The sequence below is a fragment of the Manihot esculenta genome, chromosome 13, assembly GCF_001659605.2.
Source record: "Manihot esculenta cultivar AM560-2 chromosome 13, M.esculenta_v8, whole genome shotgun sequence".
Classification (NCBI taxonomy): Eukaryota; Viridiplantae; Streptophyta; class Magnoliopsida; order Malpighiales; family Euphorbiaceae; genus Manihot; species Manihot esculenta.
Window position 1 is genome coordinate 6,024,768 of NC_035173.2, and position 22,154 is coordinate 6,046,921.

Sequence of the window (22,154 nt, forward strand, 5' to 3'; positions counted from 1 at the left end):
CGGCATATAATATGAACATCGTTTTCCTTTCGAGAGAGAAGAAGAAAATCGTTTAAAGAATCTTATTAATGGCTGAGGAACGTGTGCATGGGGGACTTGCATGCTTTGCTTGCTACTATAAATTAACCGTGCACAACTCCAAGATGTTCAGTTCGGATTCCTGGCGCTGCAAATGTGGTTGCTGATTTTCTTGCCACATTGTATCTTTCAGATAGTTCACGTTGTATCTGGCTTCTGGCCCCGCCTCCAGAGCTTCAGGCTCTACATGCAAATGATGTTTGTTCATATACAAATGCAAAACAATTACAGTTAAAAATTACAATATTCGAGTCGGTTTTCTATGATTTGCTTTATTGGTGAATTTATCAAAATCCTAAGTACTGGTATTATCCATAGATCCATGGCTTGAATCAAACAATTATTTTAGTGTGTGAGTTCTTTTCTACTCTTATGTCGATATTTTTTAGGTATTTGATTTATAAATTCTTGTCGTTTCTCAATTTCGTTCCACAATTACTATATATTAAATAAAAATTCTAAGGGATTTGAAATTTAAACTCTTCGAGGAGAAGTTTTCACCAGCATAATAAGAATAGTTCATATCACATAACAACCTATTTTATTTTAATTATAAAGTTAATATATTAAAATAACCATTGGCACGACTAATCTAATTTGGTAAAAAGATTTATAAAAAGGATTGAAAATTCATTAACCTAATAGGGTTTATAATAGTTGAGTAAGTTTGGGTTGAGAGCAAGGTGTCCCTCTCCTTTTATTCTTTTTCTTTTTCTTGCCAATAGTGTCTAACGACCTTTCTACTGTAGGGACGTCTGTCTCTGTCTTTCAGTTCCGTACGTACAGTGGTGTCAGTTCCCCTTACTCATGTCAGGCGGCCATTTAATTTCTCTCAGAGCGCGTGCAAGAAGGTCTGCGAAAAGACCGGACCTGTTGCCCATCCTTGGGTCCCATCACGGGGCTGATTTCAACACAGCAGGTTTTGGGCTCGAAAGTGGCCCAGGTCGGCTGATGTCTTCAAATCCGGTCCATTGCTGCGGGCAAGCCTTCCTTGAGGCGCTCTGGATTCTGGGCCGACCTACACTATCATGAGCTCTGGCCGACCTACACTATCATGGGCTCTGGCCTGACATGGGAGGGGAAGAGACCCGGCGGTTATCAAAAAGTATAAAAAATTAGTAAAGTTTTTAATTTGTGTCGTCTTGTTGGCTTATTATAATATATTTTATTTTTAAAAAAATATAAAAAAATTAAGTAATTTTATTAATTTTTTATTTTAAAATTTATAATTTAATTTATGTAAAAATAGTATTTATAATATTGCGAGATTAACAAAGTTTTTCCTTTTTTCTTTTGTTTGGAAGATGGGAAAGTATATACGGAAAGAAAAAAGCATATGAAAGAAAGAAGTTATCTCCGTAGGGATAATAGTCGATTCTGGTCCTGCCAGGATTAAGTCCGAATGCTTTGCCAACTCAAAAATGTTGGTCATCTATAGAATCTGTTTAAATGTCTACAAAACAAACGATAGAATTAAATTCATAGTTGGAATACTAAATCCTGACCCTTGTTCTGAAGGAACGTATTTTGGAATTTTGCAGAGAGAAAATAGACAACCTGCGTGTTCTCGGGTTTGCTATTTGTTTTAATATTCTTACATTTATGTTTAAGAAATAATAGTAAGGAAAAGTTCAATTGGAAAGATACCAGTGTTTACTTTCAGACGTAAGAAAGTAAAGCAAAGCAAGGACATGTTTCCAAAAGGGAAGTAAACACGTGGAGACAATTGCCCTCTCCATTAAGCAATGTAAATTGTAGTTTCTGCTAGAGAAATTGCAGGAATACTACAATTGATTTTTTTGTTTGTTTGTTTTAATCTGATGTTTCTGTGTTTCTTTTCACTCACTAAAAGACTAACTCTCAATAATGTCTTATTTGATGTGCTATGAACAATAACGAATACAGAAATTTGAGTAGGAATTTGATTTAAATAAATAATAAAAAAATAAAATACATGAAATAATTATATATTCAGAAGAATATTTGTATAAAAGTTAATAATAATATAATAAAATTATAATGATTTTTATCCATTATTCATTGATTAAAATTTAAATATTTAACATATTATCTATTAAATTTATATTTTCTAGATTTAATTTTATAATTTAAATAGTCTATAAAATCTATTAAATAATTAAATATTACTCATAAAATAATTTTATTGTTAAAAAAAATAAAATTTAATATTTAAATTTAGATAATTTAATGTATAATTTTAATCATATAAATTAACTCTCAACTAAATAAAATAAATAAAAAAATTATCACTTTTAAAATATATTTGATACGGAATTAACAAAATAAGTTTAATAATTAAATTTTATATGATAATATAAGCTAAAAATACATATATTTAATATGGGAAAAATTTTACTGTTTGGAACATTGAAATCTTGAAGATGAGAAAGAAAATATTTTAGATTCAAAAATAATGGAAAACGGGATGAATTAAATATTATAATATAGCTAAAAATACATAAATTAAATAGTATAAATATTAAAATCCAAAAATTTATTTGATAAAAGGAATAAAAAATTTAAATTTACAAAGTATAAAATATTTTAATTGGTTAATTTTAAAATAATAACTAATTAATAAATTTTTTAAATCTACAGGAATTTAATGATAATTTTTCATATTTTAAAATAAAATTATCTAAATACTTGCTAAAGAATTCGAAAATTTTTAGAGGGCCAGCAGCTCCGCCAGTGGTTATGGATGTCCCTACTGCACCTCTTTCTTGTTAGTATTTACAAAAATTTTTGCAACATGAATTCGTGTGCTTTTTGCTGGATAACACAGCTTCTACCATTTATGCCTTTAATTCATGGTGTTATGACTCAGCACCACGTATCATTAAAGTGAGCCACATTTCATTCAAAATTAAGCTGTTGAAACTTAGATATACATCGTCTGGATCAGGTTTGACACTCGGGCACACAATATGACACTTAGGCATAGTAGTGTAACGTTTGGACATATGACAGTCGGATGTATTACTCGGGTGTTAAACTTATAATTAGTGATTTGATATATGGTTAGCTGCTGATAATTAATAAACCTTATATTAATATGATAATATTCATTAGTTTCTAGATTTACAACAACAATCATCTCTTTGTATTATATAATAAAAACTTGGCATATCTCTGTAATACTTGTCAAACTCTTTATATTAATTCTCTTTTTTTTAAATTAAATTTTTTATTAATTTAAGTGTTAGATCGACTGTCACTAGACACCATCTATTTCACCTAATTATTATCACTCATTGTCATATAGACAACTTATTTCTAGACTACATCACCTAGAATTCCTTTCCTCCCAAGGCAACAACATGGTCAATCACTACAAAGAAATCTCTAAATTGATCACTAAGATTTTAAGTTTGAGCTTAGATTTGTAATATGAACTAAATGCAATCTCTTTCACTACTTCTTATCCCATCTAGATTACTAAAAGAAATTGTGACCTTTTTATAACTAATATTGTTTGCACCCTATTTTTTCGAGTATGAACATGACATGTAAAATAAAAAAAAATATAGGGTAGATTAATTTGGCAACTTCTCTAATATTTAAGTCAGTATAATTGAATTAATTATTGAGAAAATATTATGGAGATTGTGAGCTACTTATATAGCGTATTAAATAGAGTTGTATTTAGCTTAGAATGTGGAATCCTACATAAGATAGGATAAAGAATTCTAGATAAGATATTATATAGAATCCTATAGAATAAGGATCATATTCTGATATGCATAATACATTGTTGTGATTAGAATTCTACTATTTTATTAGGAGTTTGCCGTGAATTGGATTATTGAAATCCGAATTTAATATATTTTAATATTAATCTACATCAGTAGTCCACCCTTTAATTTTCAAATTTTTAGATTCGATACTAGATGGTTTCCTTTAAGAAATTTGTTGCCTTCCGTCGCCTCGTGGGACTCTGATAATGATTTGCATTAATTTTTTCTTGATGAACTTGTCGCATTGTGAGATTCTTTTCCCATTGACGAACTTGTTGCTTGTGAGATTCTTTTTCTTTTGATAAACTTATTGTCTTGTGGGATTCATTGATGAACTTATCGCCTTGTGGGATTCATTGATGAGCTTATCGCCTTGTAGGATTATTCTTCTTCCCTTAGTGAACTTATTGCCTTATGGGATTTTTCTTTCCTTGATGAACTTGTTACCTTGTAGAATTCTTCTTCCCTTGATGAACTTGTTGTCTTGTGGGATTTTTCTTCTTCTCTTGACGAACTTTTCACTTGTGAGATTCTTCTTCTCTCGATGACCTTATCGCCTTGTGAGATTCTCTTCCCTTGATGAACTTATGGTCGCCCTGTGGGATTTTTTTCTCTTTACGAACTTATCACCTTATGAGATTCTTCTTCTTTTGATGAACTTTCTACCTTGCGAGATTCTAGTAATGGGTTGCTTTGAATTTAAAATCCACTGAAATGGGTGGAAAATAAAGTGGGCATAAAACTTTTAATTTGTAGAATGTACCATTACTTAGTTGTTCCTCTTTTATAGGTGACATAACCTTTTGAAACTCATGTGTAAAATTAATTTCTGGACAAAATATTCTTGTAAAATTCCTTAGTACTTATTAGGAATTATGATATAACATTTATAAAAATTTAATTTGTATGAGATGACCCATAATGTCACGTGATCTTAAGTTAATACAGAGTTTAAGTAAACAAATATAAAAAGAAAAAGTAATTATTACTTACTACTAATTTTCAGGCACATAGAATTACTTAATTGATGTGTTTCAACGTTGACAACTTGCCAATAAAATAATCGGTAATTTTTCTTTTTTTTTTTTGAAAAGAAACTTAATTAATAACTAATAATGATAGACTTTCATGCTCAATGAGAGTTGAAGAGACACTTTGATACTAAAAAATAATATTGCATTAAAATATTTATGCATGTCATTAGCGATAGATTTTTTGTTGGTTTAGCAATTGATATTTACTATCACAAAGTCCATCGCTTTGATTTAGTGACCAAATTTCAATTGTAAAAATTTTGTGATGGATATGATTAAAATCGGCATAAATTTATTGTATAATTTTTTTGTGTTCTTTTGTCATAGAAGTGCACATCTAATGAGGTGTTAAATTGGTACAAATTAGTTGTGAAAACTTTTTGCGATGAAACAATATCCGTTAATGATGAAAAATTTTCATTTCATAAGTTTAGATTTCTAAAAAAGCATGAGAGATATAAATTTGTTGTAAAAGATTTTTCATACAGACAAAACCTTCTAGCGACGAAATTTTTCGTCGCAGAAGTCAATAATATGAGAAATATGCAAATTTATTGTAAAACATTTTTGCGACGGAATAAAACCCTTGAGGACGGAAATTTTCTGTCGCGGAAGCTTAAGTTTAAAAATAGTGTGAGAAATACAAATTTACCGTGGACGTTTTTGTGATGGAACAAACTTTTTAGCGACAGAATTATTTTGTCGCAGAAGTCCATATTTCTACATGTTTGTTAGTCTACTTTAAATATATATATATATATATATATATATATATATATATATAAAGAAGATAACTTTTGTATCGATTTCAAACGCAATGCTTGTATCATATTTCTTCGGATATAGATTTACAAAATAAGAGAAAATACCAGGTAGATGGATTTGATAATCTCATAATTGAATTAACTATCGAGAGAATAATATACTTGATTATGGAGGTTTTGAGTTTTTTATATAGTGTATTAAATAGAGTTATATCTAGTATAAAATGTGAAATCTTATATAAGATAGAATAAAAAATTTTAGATAAGTTAAGATATAAAATATTATGAGATAAAAATAATATTTTAATATAAATAGTATTGTGATTATAATTCTATTATTAGGAGATTAATATGATGTGAATTATTAAGATCCGAATTTAATATATTTAAATATTGATCTAAATCAATACCCTATTAACTCCTTTAAACTGGGTTTAAAATTGGATTGGGCTTCTAGAGAGAAGAACATTTCATTAACAGCCTACAATAAGCAGCTCCATTGGCCAAAAGTTGGCAGCAGTGAAGATTTAAGAAGTTGCCCATGTTTGTTCGCATGTCTCTATGGACCATTTTGTGGTGAAGAGACATCTTTACAAGGTAGAAATTATCAAACTATAAAACAAAATTAAAGAAACAAGTAGATAAAGATTTTGAAGGTTCAGCGCACAGACAGAGCTGCTTTATTTCGATGCAACTGGTTTATTTTCTTCAGAGCTTTGATTGTCTTTTCTCTTCCTCTTCCTATGTTTGCTAGCATCTTCTTTATGGGTTCTAGGGTAACTTCAACATACTGTTCTCCTAAATTTCCTCTGTCTGCAGCTCCTCAATTGTCCAATTCTTCATGATTCAGAAAGAGGCGCTAACAATAATGTTCCCAAGTTATTCTTCGAACTTGAGACGAGGATAGTTTTCATGTAGGGAAATTATTATGCATATCCGATCTACCATGGATGTTATTTTGTTTAGATGTAAATGTAGTTTTGGCAGCCGACAAGCCGGGGAGCATAGCTGCTCCAAAAATGCCAAGCAGCGATCCAATCTGGTTTGCTTTGCAAACTGAAAATATATTATCCAATTCAAATCTGAACAAGCTACATTGCTAGGCCCAACCCCAGTGGAAATAAACTGGTCTAGCCCATGGATTGGCCCAGTCATCAACCCATCAAGATTTCCTTATATCTTGCTGAAATTATACCATTTTCCGGCTCTCCTCTGCTCTTCTGATTGGAGACTGGGACTGTAACTTCCCCGATTCATATATTTGCTCCGTGTTCTACCTGTCTTTCTCCGACCAATTTCTCTGATGATGTTTCTAAGCTTACGGCAACTGTGCACCTCTATATCCAAAAGGCACAAACTTTCATTTTATGCGTTCTCACCTCTCGCTTCTCATCCTCGAATGACGAATTCTTCAGTCTTTCTCCGCCCTTTGTCCTCCTTACCCTCTGCCAATAACACTCAATCGCCGCCGACAGAAGACAGTGAGCTTCAAATCCCTCCAATCCGAAGAACACGAACCCGAACACCGCTCGAGACCCAATTTGAAACATGGACGGAAAATCTCAAACCCGGGTTCACCCCTACTGATGTCGATGCCGCCCTTCGTGCCCAATCAGATCCTGATCTTGCGCTCGACATCTTCCGCTGGACTGCGCAGCAGCGAAATTACAAGCACAACCATGTCACCTATCTCACAATGATCAAAACCCTCATCGATGGTAGGCGATACCGCCACGCAGAAACTCTAGTGGAAGAGGTACTAGCCGGCGCTTGTGATGTGAGTGTTCCTCTATACAATTCCATGATTCGTTTCTGTTGCAATCGTAAGTTCCTGTTTAACCGTGCTTTTGATGTGTATAAAAAAATGTTGAAGTCGGATGATTGTAAGCCCACGCTTGAAACCTATACGTTGTTGTTGAATTCGCTGCTTAGAAGATTTAACAAGTTAAATGTTTGCTATGTCTATTTACATGCTGTTAAGTCTCTGACAAAGCAAATGAAGGCGTCTGGTGTGATACCAGACACTTTTGTTTTGAATATGATCATTAAGGCTTATGCAACATGCCGAGAGGTTGATGAGGCTATTAGAGTTTTTCGCGAAATGGGTTTGTATGGATGCTACCCAAATGCATATTCGTATAGTTATATAGTGAAGGGGTTGTGTGAGAAGGGGAGAGTAGGGCAGGGTTTAGGGTTTTATAAAGAAATGAAGGGTAAACTATTGGTGCCCAGTGGGAGTACTTTCATGATTTTGATTTGTAGTCTTGCAATAGAAGGGAGGTTTGAGGAAGCAACTGAAGTGGTTTTTTATATGTTGGGGCAGTCAAAAACACCGGATTTGTTGACATACAAGACTCTTTTGGAAGGGTTGTGTAGGGAAGGGAAGAGTGATGAAGCTTTTGAGCTACTTGAGGAATGCAGAAAGAAGGATAGATTGATGAGCCAGAAGACTTACAAAACTTTATTGAATTCGTTGCATTTTCTCAATCAAGAGTAGATTTCATGCTCACTTAGGTGATTATATTCAAATTTTTGGTAACTCTATTTTCGTAAAACTGTAACAGAAAGCAATGTGCTAAGATGCTGTTAAATCAGAGGCTAAATGTATAGATTCAGCTGAACTATCCAGGCAATATGAATGCTAGACTCAGACTGTACTCTGAATGTGCCACAATCGCAGTTGTTGTTAATGGTACTGTTCTGACATGGGGGCTGGCAGTGTTGTAACGTGGTGCTACATGGAGATGGAGCTGTCACTAGTGTAAAATGGGGTGGCTGCTTGGCTATTGTATCAGGCTATCAAACTTTTATGGTTTAGTTACACCACTCGCCTAACGTCAAGTTGAAGATGCATGTAAACTGCTTGTGGATGTGGATGGTAACATTGTGATCGGGCTTATCATTCTAGGACCAGGGTGTTTCTTTGTGTCCTTAGGATAATCTGAAATATTTGAGTGGATGATGATCTGGGACCTGCTCTGGTTTATCTGACCTAGCAATCATATATCTTGGAGCATGAGTACTTGCAATTAATGATATTTCAGGAAGGTTTAGGTATCAGATTCTTATTGTCAGTGATGTTTCAGGAAGATTTAATTGGGTTAAAAAGTTTTGGTTGAGGGCAAAGTTTGTGCTGAAATGATCGTGGTCCATGGATACCATTTGAAAGGGCGAGAGGAAATATTGATCTACATCTGCATTTTAATTTCTCAGTCATCACCTATGATCTATGTTTTCATAAAGATCGAGGAGATGTGTTACGAGCATTAACCGAACCAATCACCGGACAGGCTGATATTAGCATTACAGAAATTTCAATGATGTCCAGATGCTGACAGATCTACGTTCTTTAGTTATTATGTATTTTTGCAGACTATTACCAATATTTGTGCTTATTCCATATTCTTTGTATGATGGATAATGGTTGTAGTCATTACAATTCTATCATCAGTACTATAAAGATTTTCTCATCTGCAATGGTAAAGAAAGCGGATTTCAGCAGTAGCATTTCATAAACTCTGCTTCAGAGTGGTTGTCCATGTGCACATCATAAAATCCTTGTTTGAAGGAGTTATTATCACACAATTTTAGGTTATCTGCCCTTAAGAAAGCTTGTTCCCAGCTTATACTGTTTACCCAATTTCTTTCCTCTTCTTGATGGAAAGACATATAGAAGCAAGAATGTGATGTGACAAATCTATTAACTCGTTCTTCTCTAGAAGGAGAAAGAGGAAAAACTGAGAGAGAGAAAAGAGTTAAAACCCATGCCACAGGATTTGGCTGAATCTTATTAATATGGATTTGATGGGACATGTTTGAATTTGAAAAATTTATAATCCTGATGAGTGCCTGGTTTTGAGTTTTATATATTGTTTATATATTATTTGATCTCGTTTTGCATAAATAATTAATTTAATATAAAATATATATTGTAATAATATTTTTAAGTTTTTTATATATTTTTATTTAAAAATTAGTATTTAATTTTTAGGAATATTATTTTTAAAAATAAAAATTATTAATAAAGTATATTCTTTTAGATTATTAATTAAAATATGTAAAATTAAAAAAATCATAATATTATTTAAATTATAATAATCAGATTTAAAATTAATTTATTTAATTTAAAATTAATTTTAATATATTAATAATATTAACTGATTTTAGGTATATTGATTTTTATAGACACTAGGTTTGGATCGGATTTAATAAATTGAAAATAATTAATTTTGAAAAAAAATTAATTTGAATTAAATTGATTTGATTTGGTTTAATTTAATTTGGTTAGTTGAATTTTTTAATAAATTTTTTATTTTTAAAATTTTATTTTTAATATTTTAAAATTTAATTAAAATATTTTAATTATAATTATAATATAATCTCCATATTATTAAAAAAAATGTTATTATCCATAATTTGCTTTTTTTTTATTTTTTTATTAAAAAAAGTTAAATAAGTATATTTTGAGATTTTAATATTACTTAAAAAAAAGGTAAAATTTAATCATAATTACAAATAAGTTAGAGTCAATTTAAACAATAGAAGTAGCGAGAGAAACAGTTTATTTCTTTCTGTTTAATAGTGAATTTACTTTTTCAATCATAAATACTCTATTATGGGTATGAAGTGTACTATGATTTTTATATATCCTTTTTTAATTATTTTAAATTATTATTTATTTATTTTATATTATAGTAATATATAAATAAATTATTATAACATTATTTAATTTTATTATTTTTAAAATAATTCTTATTAATAATTATTTTTAAATGAATATTTAAAATATCTTTTAATATTTAATAAATTTTAATATCTTAAAAATAGTATAATTAAAAAATATTTTTAATATAAATAAAAAAATAAAATGGATAAAAAGTATGAAATAAAAAATAATATTTTATTATTAAAAAAATATTATATTAAAACTGTATTTATTTTTACAAAATAATTTTTATTTAGAAAATATTTTTATAAAAAAATATTTGTCAACATGATAATTTAATTTTTATTTTTATTTTTAATTTAAAAATAAATATATTTATAAATTTATATGTAGGTGCTTAATAAAATTCTTGAGAAAAATGACTTATTTTATCAAAAAATAAATTTATTTTATCAATTAAAAAATTAATTAAGAAAATAAAAATTTTTGAATGTCCCATAAATAAAATTGAATTTATTTCAGCATAATGAAAAGTACAAATACCTAATTGGTCTTATTTCCAAATATTAAAACATATTTAATAAAATATGGCTCGGTCCATGAAAGCGGCGTAGGCTTAGGCCATGGATTCAGGCACTATAACGATTTCTAATTCTGCCCTGTAACTGTCCTACTTTAGTCCTTCCATCTCTCTCTCTCACACACTAGACTTGATCCCGAATCTTTGCAAAGATGAATGTCAGCTGCGCTTCGAGAGCGGCCTTGATTTTCCACCTGCTGGTTCTGTTTGCCTTGGGTAATTGTCTACTAATTCTCATTACTTCTCATCATTCCAAGAAATCTATTCATTTTCATCCATTTCTTTTTTCTTTTCCTTAACGGGTTCGATTCATCTATTTTGTCAGCTTCGGCGAAGAAATCAGGCGATGTATCTGAGTTGCAGATCGGCGTAAAGGTAATTAGCTGATGTATTTCTTTCTTTAAATTTTTGGGTCTATCTTTCCTTTCCACTTTCGTTCTCTTTTCCAGGAGCTCAATTGAGAATTGCCTCTCATTTTTTTAAGTTTTTGTGTTTGGTTAATGATGCGGTGATTTGGCCCTTTTTTTTAGTTTGCGACCCCTTTTTTTCAAGTTTTCAACAGAAGATCCTGAATCCTATGAGTCATTTTCACAATTTTAATTTTTTCAATGCAATGATTCTATGGATTTATGGTGGATGCTTAATTGCCTAATTGTCTTGCTACTATAACTACGCATTTAGTTAGGATTTGGGTGTTTGTTTTGTTTGTTGTGGACTCTAGGCGATCATTAGGTTTTGGATTAGACTTCAGTTTTCTATTTTATTTCCTTGGTTCATAAAATTAACTCCAGTATATTTGCTGCATTTCATGATAGTTATTTTTGTTGCTTACACATTTCTACTCTCTGTCTTTCCCATGCAGCATAAGCCTGAATCTTGTGAAATCCAGGCCCATAAGGGAGATAGAATCAAAGTACACTATCGGGTAAGTGTAAATTGCTGCTTTGTTTGGATTTGGGTACTTGTATCTTTAATTTTTGCAATGTATGTCTCTGTTATTCCTAAGTATTACCTTTATTTATTAGTTGATCCATATATTTTTTAAATTACATTAACCGTGTCTCTTAACTTTGATATTGTCTACCCTTTACTCGTGCCGTCCAAATTTCCAATTCTGTGCAATTAGTCAATCTTGAGGAAGGTACCTTAGGTGCCTTCTCATGTCATCCCCATCTCTCTCTTTCCCTCTATTCTCCCCTGTATATATTCCTCTATCTCGCTCTCTTGTCATTCTCCCCAACTAGCTTTCCATTTCTTATCATTCATGCTAACTTTCTCTTTCTCCATTTATATCTCACAGTTTTAGCCTACTATGCCTCCTCCTCAACATGCTCACACCGAAGTTCTCTCGGTACACTCCAAACCCCCTCCATTTTCTCTTGTTCTTTTCATTTCTTTGTCAATCCCAATTTTGACATATTTCCCATCTGCTCCTACCAATCAATTCTAATGCTAGATAAGGAACACCTTTTTTCTTTTCTTTTAGGATAACCTTCAACTATGGTGCTTTTGGCCGACAGATCAAGGAAAAGTTTTGCTTGTTGTCTAATAGTTGATTTCAAGTGCATGGCTTTTCACTTGACCACCTTTTGCTTCATCATTCAGTTACTTTAAGAAGTGAAATGAAAGAGCCTTTGGTTTCTCCTCTCCTTCTCTTGTTCACAATGTAAATGAAGCTCATTTCTTGACATTGCAAGTGCGCTTTTTAATATTCAATTGGCCAATTGGCTGAAAAAGGCCCAATGTTGACATCATTTTGCATTTTAATCCAAACGTTTAAATTTTGGATAAATTGGCTCAACGTTTGCATTAGAGTATAATATTTTATCAATTTTCACAATCAAAATTAAAGATAAGCAATTCAATTGTTAAATATACAGTCTGTAGTTTCAACTGTGATAAATTTTGTTTACAACAATAATTATGAATATTTTGTAGCAGATATGTTATTTAATTCAAAATAACAATATATATAAAATAATTAAAAATATATATATGTTATAAAATGTTCATAAATGTTGCTGCAAAATAAAATCTATCTACTATTGAAGCTATGGACTACATATACCAGTTAGATTATTATTATTTTTAAGAATTAAATACATCAGTTAATTATAGTTAAGTATGAGTTAATATTATTTTTATATGTGAAACTAATTTATATTTAAAAGATAATAAAATATTACATTTGGCATGCCATTTGGACTCGCATTTTAATTTTTAAAAATTAGCCAAAATTACACCCAAATGTAAACATTGGGACAATTCATTCAAAATTTAAACATTTGGATTAAAATGCAAAATGATGTAAACGATGGGCCTTTTTCAGTCAATTGGCCTATTCAATTTGATATTTTATGCTTTCTTTATCTAATGATCTTATGGGAAATTGCTCTAGTGGAGACACAGTTACTCCAGACTGTTCAAATTTTTTGAGTTTTCTGGCCTCTGTAGAAGCTAGGATATTGCAGTACTTTCATCTACTGATTCAAGCTTTTCCGCTGGGGTGGGTTTGACAGAGGGAGAGGGTGAGGTGGGTTCAGGAGAGGGATGGGTATGCTGTCTCCATCAATGTGGGTGAGTCAGTGTGTTGAGCAGAAGTTTGGTGGAACATAGAAAAGAGAAGCATTGAGAGGAAGAGGAGGATCTCAAGAGAGGAGGAGAAGATGAGTGAGGAGAGAGATGTGACTTGAGAGAGAGAGACAAAATGCAAGCAAAGGTAAAAGGAGGAGATTGCAATACCTTTGATATTTTGACAGAGGAAAATTTGGTCTTTTTGCGATAGCCCAATAGCAAATATTTGAGGATTTGGATGGAAGGACTAAATAGTATACAAATCAAAAGTGTGGGATATGTTAATGTAATTGTACAAATATAGGAAAAACTAATAAATAATGGCAATATGCTAGGCACGTCATAGTAAGTTTCCCTTCTGAAAAAATGATGAATTACTCTGTAAAAACTATATCTTGAATTTATATAGGAGCAGCACACCATAGGATTAAATTTGGCCACTTAGCCTGGCATGTCTATATTGTTTGTAAAATTTCTGGAATTTAACTATTCAATACCAAAGTTTGATCACTATATTCTTTGCAACTGAAATTCATTTTAGGTTAAAGGGCTTTGGCAATTGGCGAAATACATTCATTTATGCTTTTTTTCTTAACGCAAACATGCAAATAGCTGGAATGTTATTAAAGTATTCTGATGTCATTTTTAAAGAGAGCATTTGCAGTATTAGAAATAATAGGCCTTGCTGATTCACAGTACAGTCAATATATTCTTCATTGTATCTGCAATGTGCAAATGGCTGTTTTGGTCTCTGACAATTAGCCTGGAACATTATGCATTGTCAGCTAAGATTGAAGACTATTTGGTTTAACTGTACACTTAAGTGCAAATTTGTTCTCTGTGCTTCATTTTCCCTTATTATTCATGTTTACATCTTATACTCTGTCCTTAGTCCTTGTTCTTGGTATAAACAAGTTTCATATCGATTTTTTGGTTTATATCATATTTTGTTATGCATTTACAGGGAAAACTCACAGATGGAACTGTTTTTGATTCCAGCTTTGAGAGGGGCAATCCATTTGAATTTGAACTTGGAAGTGGTGAAGTTATCAAAGGTTTCTGAAATACTAACAACTTTTCGCTGCTTTCATTTGCTCTTGATTTCTTTATCTATGTATAAGGATATTCTAACCAGATTTCTGGTAACAGCCCATTACCTAATTATGGTCTCTTCGAAATGGTGCTGTCAAAAGACTATTGACACTTGAGATATTTTCTTCTTGCAGGTTGGGACCAAGGACTTTTAGGAATGTGTGTAGGCGAGAAGCGAAAGTTGAAAATACCTGCAAAACTTGGTTATGGGGATCCGGGATCCCCACCTGTGATTCCTAGTAATACATTTTACCGTAACTTTGTCTATTCTTACTTCTTAGGCAATCTAGTTAGTGTTTCAGAGGTATCTTTAAAATTCTTTATTAAAAATGAGGATTACACAAGTCTGCTTGATAATCTCCTCGATAAGTATGATAGTGTAGCCTGCATATATGAAGACTAGATGTATTTGTTTCTGCTTTTTGTAACCATCATATCGGACAAACGGACAAAGTACCCATTAACTTGCTACTCTCTTAAAATGCCGAATTTTAGATCTTGGATTTTGTACTCATTAAATCATTGATTTGTGATGTTTTCGCTTCTATTTGTAGTAGTAGTTGGAGGAAACTTGTCTAATTCTACACTATTATTGCTTATAGATGTTAAATTATGTTGTATGTTATTTTAGTATCATAAATCTTAAACTGCATTTGGAAACTGTTAGTTCCATTTGTTTGCTTACATTGCTTGTCTTTTAAAAAACAATCCTGTCTGATACATCTGAGGCACATTCCCATATGAAGTGATACATGGTTCTTTGACATTTGCAGGTGGAGCAACACTAATATTTGACACAGAGCTTGTCGCAGTGAATGGAAAACCATCAAGCGGAGGGGAAGCAAATGATAGTGAGCTATAGTCACTAGCCAGAGCAGCTGTTTCTTTTTATTTGTTATATTTTTCCCGGTCAGTAAAAAATTGTTCAATATTTTATTTAAAATAACTGCTTTTTTGGCGATGTGAACTAGGTTTTAGTTGGTTGATCAGATTTTGTCATGAAGTTTAGAACTGAATAGATGGCGTTTAGCCATTTTACCTGGTTTACCTTCTTTAAAGAAGAGGTGAAGATGCTGGAACCAGCCGAATATGAAGTTTTTAGCTTTAGACAGCATCTGCCAGTGCCTTTTTTTAATGGACTGGAACCTATGGAAGTAGTTATTATAATCTCATTATCCTTCAACTACTCTTGCCTTCTAATCAACTTAATCAAACCAAAATAAAAATGAATGAATTATCATTTGGAAAAATTACTTTATGTTAAAATTAATAAATATGCTGCTCTATTTCTAAAACTCAATGTTTTAGCATTATATTTCGTAGGAGTGGCAATTTGAACTGGTGGATCGTGTTGTTGACAATACGAATTCGGTACGAATACGATTAAAGATTCATAATTTAATAAATATATTTTTAATATTTATAAAATGATATATTATATGAAATTTATGTATTTATTTTAACATTCATAATTTAATAAATATATTAAAATATAAAAAGTTAGCATTAAAGAAAGTGAGATTTCATATTTAGCAAATTAATATTTTAACAAAAAATTTAGAAGACAATATAATATTTACTTTATTATAAATTAAATAAATTTTAATAAATAAAATAGAAGCTAACTATAAGAAAAATAAATATTTATATTAAATTATATATTTTTTAATAATATAATTATAAGTTAGCAAAGTGATATAAATAATAAAACGTGTCATAAACGTGTTAAATTGAATTAGTGAGCTTTAAACCCATAATATGATACAAGTCATGAATAGGTTAATAGATCGATACGATTTTCGTATAGTGAGCCAATTCACAAGTTAAATCTATAATATGATATGAATAAATCAATAGATCGATACGATTTTTGTATAATGAGCCAATTCACAAGTTAAATCCATGATATGATATGAATAGGTCAATCGATACGAATTTAATACGAAAACAAATAAGTTTAATTTTAATTTTTTATTTTTTTATTATTTTCATATTTATTCACAATAATTGATATACTTAAATTATTTTGACTCTAAAATTAAACGGCTCTTTGTAAAATATTCATTTTAATTTGATAAAATTTGAATATAGGTTTTTTTTTTAAAAAATAATTTTATATATTAACACTATTAAACAAGAGAACTTCAACTAGAAATAATGGAGAACAATACTACAATCATATGAGCCAATACTACAATCATATGAGCCACATAGAAACAGAGGCTCTAACAAGAGTACGAGCATTTTGATTCGTACACTTCCTAACATAAGAGATAGATACAACTTGAATCTCGTGTAACAAAGCTTTGATACCTTCTACTATACTACCAACATAAGAACAATCTATAATAGGAGCGTTAATAAGCTGAACAATATGAAGAGCATAAGATATCAGTAAAACGGAACCATAACGACCATCTTAAGCCAACTCAATGCTTCCTTAATTGTCATAGCCTTAGCAACAGTAACATGATAGATACCCGTACAAAATTGCATATTATCTCCCAAGAAAGTTCCTACATTATCCCTAATTAACCAACCCAAACCACACTCAGAAACTCCAGCAACGACGAAGGCATCTATATTACATTTAATGAGTAATGGAGGAGGGGGACATTTTACCACAACATTATCATGCACCGAAGGAGGTTGCAATCATTCCCCACGATGAGCATTATCCCAACCATGTAAGTTTATCAATGCATGAGAGCAAAGGTGAGTTGGTAGGCGAAGACCTGTGATGCCAAAAAAGTAGAAAAATTGCTCCAATTAAAATGGTCAAGTTACATCCAGTATTGCGGTGCAAACGGACGATGAAGAAAAACATGAACAGCCTCCTCCATATTATTTTACTGATGCTATATAAGAATTTCTTAAAATAAGTCGTGAGTTGTTACCATAAAATGGGATCACATGACAAGGTTTGATAAGCTGATAAGTGATTTTGCCCGTAGAAAGGAAAACTCAGACGACTAACTCCTAATTAAGATTCAGATGACCATCATACTCGGAACCAAGAGAAAAGACCTAGCCTTAGGGTAGATCGATTTCAAGTCAGACAGACTCGCATTCTCAAATGTCAAAGCCAGTCTCTATAAGGAAGTTATTATTTAACGGTTACAATCCAACAGGTCTTTTTTACGCCTGCGATCACGGGATTTTCGGTCTATTAACCGGTGAAGATCCTTTACCCACAAACCGGCCACATCATTACCGGATTATCAGAAAATACTATATTTATCTCCACCTTTTTACAGTATAAAAAGGAAACAATGGGGTAAAGGTACACTATTCTCTCATACCAATACTTTGAATTCTCAGCAATTCCTTACTCCCGCCTTATTTTTCAGTTTACTGACTTGAGCGTGCATTGGAGTGACTGCTGTCGGCGCCAACCACCTCACTTTCTCTATCTTACAGGTCTAGCTAATCACAACACAACTCCAGTCCAGCCACGTCGTAATCTTAGTTCCAACATCATTAGTTCCGTTACCGGGAAAATTCATTGAATTCTCTCTATTCATTTGGATTAAAAAATGATCTCTTATCCTATTTCTCTTAAAAAGAAATCTCACCTTTCCCTCCTGACATGGTCGAAATCTTGCAGGCTGCTGCTAAGGGTATTACCAATGAGGATGCCACTATTTCTTCCATCCATGGCAGTGGACAAAATGCTCCCTTAATGGTCAATGAAATAGATCTCAACAATCTGAACATTGAGTAGATGCTCCAGCATGTTAGAAGGTTGCAGGTTAATTTCGAGCACAAAGCTCGGGAAGTGGCATTGCTCATGGCTCCCAGTGGAAGGAAGGAAGTCACCTTGACATCTCAAGGCCTGGGATAAGGGCAATCCAGATGCGGTCCAAAGGGAATGACAAGTTCAAGGAAGATAAGTCATCAGATAATGCGCCAAAAGAAGACGGTAGAAAGCTAGTATAGGATGCTCCAAAGCACCAGGAAGGGCAGGAAGAGGACAAAAGAACGAGCCAAAAAAACAAGGATACAAAAAAGAACACGAAGGTTACCCAGTCTCCCAAGGAAGGGATGATCAAAGTAAGTATAAGAGTTGTAACACCCGGCTAGAGTCCGGCATTGAAAGTCTACTTTCCGGTAGAATCCAGGATGTCGGAATCCTCTAGAAGGGTAAGCTTTATGTTTTTCTAAAGCATTGTAGTATGTTTTTATGTTTTAAGTATAAAGGAAATAAGTTTTTTGGAAAAAAAGAGCCAAGGAAGAAATGCAAGGTTCGGCCGCCGAAGGTGGTTTGGCCAGCCACCTATAAAAGGCCCTAGGTCGGTGAAATGGATAAGTTTTTTTCATTTTCACAGACCTAGGTGAGACCATGCTCTTCCTTGGGTGATCTTCATGACGTTTACAAATCTTTCAAAGTTTTGATGAGTTTGTATGTTGTTTTGAAGGTTTTGAGCTAAAAACCAAGATTTTGAAGTTTGGAGAGTTTGAGAGAGAGTTGCTCCATATCTCCACGTTAGGATCACATATCCTCTAGATCTTCAAGAGGTAAGTGTAGATCCTTAGCTTCTTTGATGTTTTATGAAGGTTTTATGGGTAGAGATGCATGATTAGGGTAAGTTGAGTTTTTGGTTGATTTCTGGTCAAAGCATGCTTATGTGTTTAGTTGTGATGTTTGTTGGGGTTTTGAGGTAGTTTTGGACCCCTTTGTGCTTATGCTTGAGTATATGTGTGTTGTAGAGTTGAGGCTTGCATGTTTGGTTGCATGAAGTTGAGCAGGGTTTTGCCTTACTAGAGAACCCAGTTTCGGCCGCCGAAAGAGGGTTCGGCCGCCGAACATGCTAAGGAGGTGGTTTCGGCTGCCTAAGCTTGTCCAAGCTTGCCCCCGAAAGTTTGGACTTTCAGCTCTGGAGGGGAGGTTCGGCCGCCGAAAGTGCCGCCGAACATGCATGAGTTTCGTCTCTGGAGAGGACTTTCGGCAGCCGAAGTGCCGCCGAAAGTGCTTGAGTTTCGGCTCTGGAAGGGACTTTCGGCCGCCAAACCTGCCGCCGAAAGTGTCCTGTCCAGCCTTCCTTTGTATGTTTTTCTTGATTGTTTTAGGATATTTTAGGGGGTTTTTGGGGAGTATTTTAGAAATGTTCTTGAGTTAGTTTGCTCCCTCATTTGAGTCCACCTGTGTAGGAACGGACCAGAGGCACCAAAGAGATCAGCAGTGAGCACTGCTTCAGAGTTTCCAGAGTCAGTTCAGAGTCAACCAGAGGTGAGTGGAACTAAACTGAATCTTTTAAATATGAGTAAGCAAATACTTTTTAGCATGTTTCATGCACCATGATTATGCAATAGGTTGATTGCATTAGAATTCACGAAGATGTTGTATTGCATTTTATGTTGTTGATGTGGATGGAATGTGAGTGATCCATTAGTCTCTGAGAAAGACCAGGTGCCCATTCTACGCCCTGACACTAGTTATGAGGAAGTCCAGGTGCCCATTCTACGCCCTGGCACGAGTTATCAGGTAAGACAGGAAGTCCAGGTGCCCATTCTACGCCCTGGCACGAGGATAGGATGTCGGGACTATTGGTGACACATTCATCCTTGCTGTGAATTGTCTGTGATATGATGCATTTCATTTGAGCATATTTAATTAACATGTTTTACTGTTCTACTCACTGGGCTAGTATAGCTCACCCCACTCCCTTAACCCCAGTCTTGCAGATTCACAGGTCAGGGGGCGTTCAGCAGAGTACAGAAAGAGTAAGAGTTGTGTAAGCGCCTAGTGTGGCCTAGAGTGGACATGTCATATTGTAAATAATGTACAGAGTATTGTATAGTATTGTGCTTGACCCTTATGTTTGTAAATCCCTTTTTGTATACATGGTCTGTTTATGTACATGTTTTATTGAATGAGAATGGAAAAACCAGGCTAACTTATATAGTGTGGACCCAGCTAGAGCATTTGATGAGGGCTCTAGTAAGGGGTCTGTGCACAGAGATAGTGCATGCACAGGTAGAGCCGTGGTTCAGAGTAAAGTTTTATACTTTTGCAGAAAATGTATGATCATGTATGGGATTTTACAGGTACACAGACAGTATAGCAGGCTTGCTATGGGTCCTGGCGACCTTAAGTCGACCTGAATCCTAGCGCTGATAGCGGTCCGGTTCCCAGGTCGTTACAAGAGTTATGCCCTATTAAATGACTCACGAACACACATTCTTATGTAGTTTAGAAAAAACGACAAGAAGATCAGGAGGCCTCTCAAATCCTAAGAAAGCTAGAAAACGAGACAGGACCAGATACTGTCATTTTCATATAGATCATTAACATGTAACGAAGGAGTGTTGGCAATTGAAAGACGAGATCGAAAGGTCAGTAAGGAACGACGCACTTCGAAAGTTCATCAGAAAAAGAAAAAAAGATAGAAGGCCTAAGCTCGAGGTAATAATTTTTGAGACCACCTCTGACAGTGAACCTATGGGTGCTATTCATATAATTACAAGAGGATTGAGTGTTAATAGGGGAGACAATAAGGAATGTCATAGATGTTCAGCTCCCGGATCCAACTCTTTGAAATTGGTCAAATTAGACAACCAAGTCTTTTATTTTATCCTAAGAAAATATTTGTGGTTTATGGAAATTTTATAAAACTAAAATGCATTCTTAAAACTTCTTTGATAGCAGAATTATAATCGTTGGAATGAAAGCATGGAAACAAATTCATAAAAGGCCACAAGGCAATTGTCAGGCCATCGGGCATGGGACTGCGGAAACAAATTAATAAAAGGCCATAAGGCAATTGTCAGGCCATCCGGACGTTGGTCTGCGAAAACAAATTCATAAAAGACCAGAAGACCAACTAGGCATGGGTCTCGCATGATAAGATAGTTGATGTCAAGTCTCAAGGCAGGTATAGGCCAGGTCGATGTACATGGTGTTAGTCTCGCATCACGAGAAGTTTATAAGGTATTTAATGCCAGGTTTGAAGGCAATTATACGCCAGATCGACCTACTTGAAGATTCTAAGGCATTTGATGCTAAAAAAATACCCGAAAGCTCACAAAGGCAATTAGTGCCATAAGCACGTCAAGGCTGTAAAAGGCAAGGAAGCCTGTTAAGGCTGTATAAGGTCTAGGAGCTCACAAGGGTTAGAAAAATGCTCGAAAATTCATCAAGGCATTTGATGCCAAAAAGCCTAGAGGCTCGTCAAAGCTAGATAAGGCCGAGGAACTCATAAGAGTTAGAAAAATGCCTGGAAGCCTGTCAGAGCTGTAAAAAGCCAAAAAAGTTCGTCAGATTAGAAAAATGTCCATAAGCCCGTCAGGGATATAAAAAGCTAAAAAGTTCGTCAGGGCTGAGAAAATGCTCAGAAGTAGGGTTAGAGAATGCCCAACAAGGCAAGAAAATGCCTGGAAGCTCGACAAAGCGAGAAAATGCTCCGAAGCTCGTCAAGACTGAATAAGGCCCGAAGCACGGACAGGACTAGAGAATGCCTAGGAAGGTCAATAAGCACGGACAGGCTCGCCCTCTTAAATGTCAAGGCGAGTCTCCATAAGAAAGTTATCGTTTAACAATTACAATCCAACAGGTCCCCTTTGCATCTGCGATCAGGGGATTTTCAGTCAATTAGCCGGTGAAGATCT

General features: G+C 33.5%; 2 protein-coding genes across 2 annotated transcripts; both read left to right on the forward strand.

Moving 5' to 3' along the window:
- The first annotated feature begins 6,812 nt into the window (after positions 1 to 6,812).
- LOC110630425 (pentatricopeptide repeat-containing protein At3g25210, mitochondrial) lies at positions 6,813 to 9,150 on the forward strand. Its single transcript, XM_021777928.2, has one exon. The coding sequence runs from the start codon at positions 6,938 to 6,940 to the stop codon at positions 8,129 to 8,131; it is 1,194 nt and encodes a 397-aa protein (XP_021633620.1). The 5' UTR covers positions 6,813 to 6,937; the 3' UTR covers positions 8,132 to 9,150.
- A 1,760-nt stretch (positions 9,151 to 10,910) lies between these two features.
- Positions 10,911 to 15,732, forward strand: LOC110629357 (peptidyl-prolyl cis-trans isomerase FKBP15-1). The gene is made up of 6 exons (XM_021776284.2): positions 10,911 to 11,096; positions 11,206 to 11,255; positions 11,743 to 11,805; positions 14,419 to 14,509; positions 14,681 to 14,785; positions 15,320 to 15,732. Exons 1-6 carry the CDS (start codon positions 11,033 to 11,035, stop codon positions 15,406 to 15,408), a joined length of 462 nt encoding a protein of 153 aa, XP_021631976.1. The 5' UTR covers positions 10,911 to 11,032; the 3' UTR covers positions 15,409 to 15,732.
- The last annotated feature ends 6,422 nt before the right edge of the window (positions 15,733 to 22,154 follow it).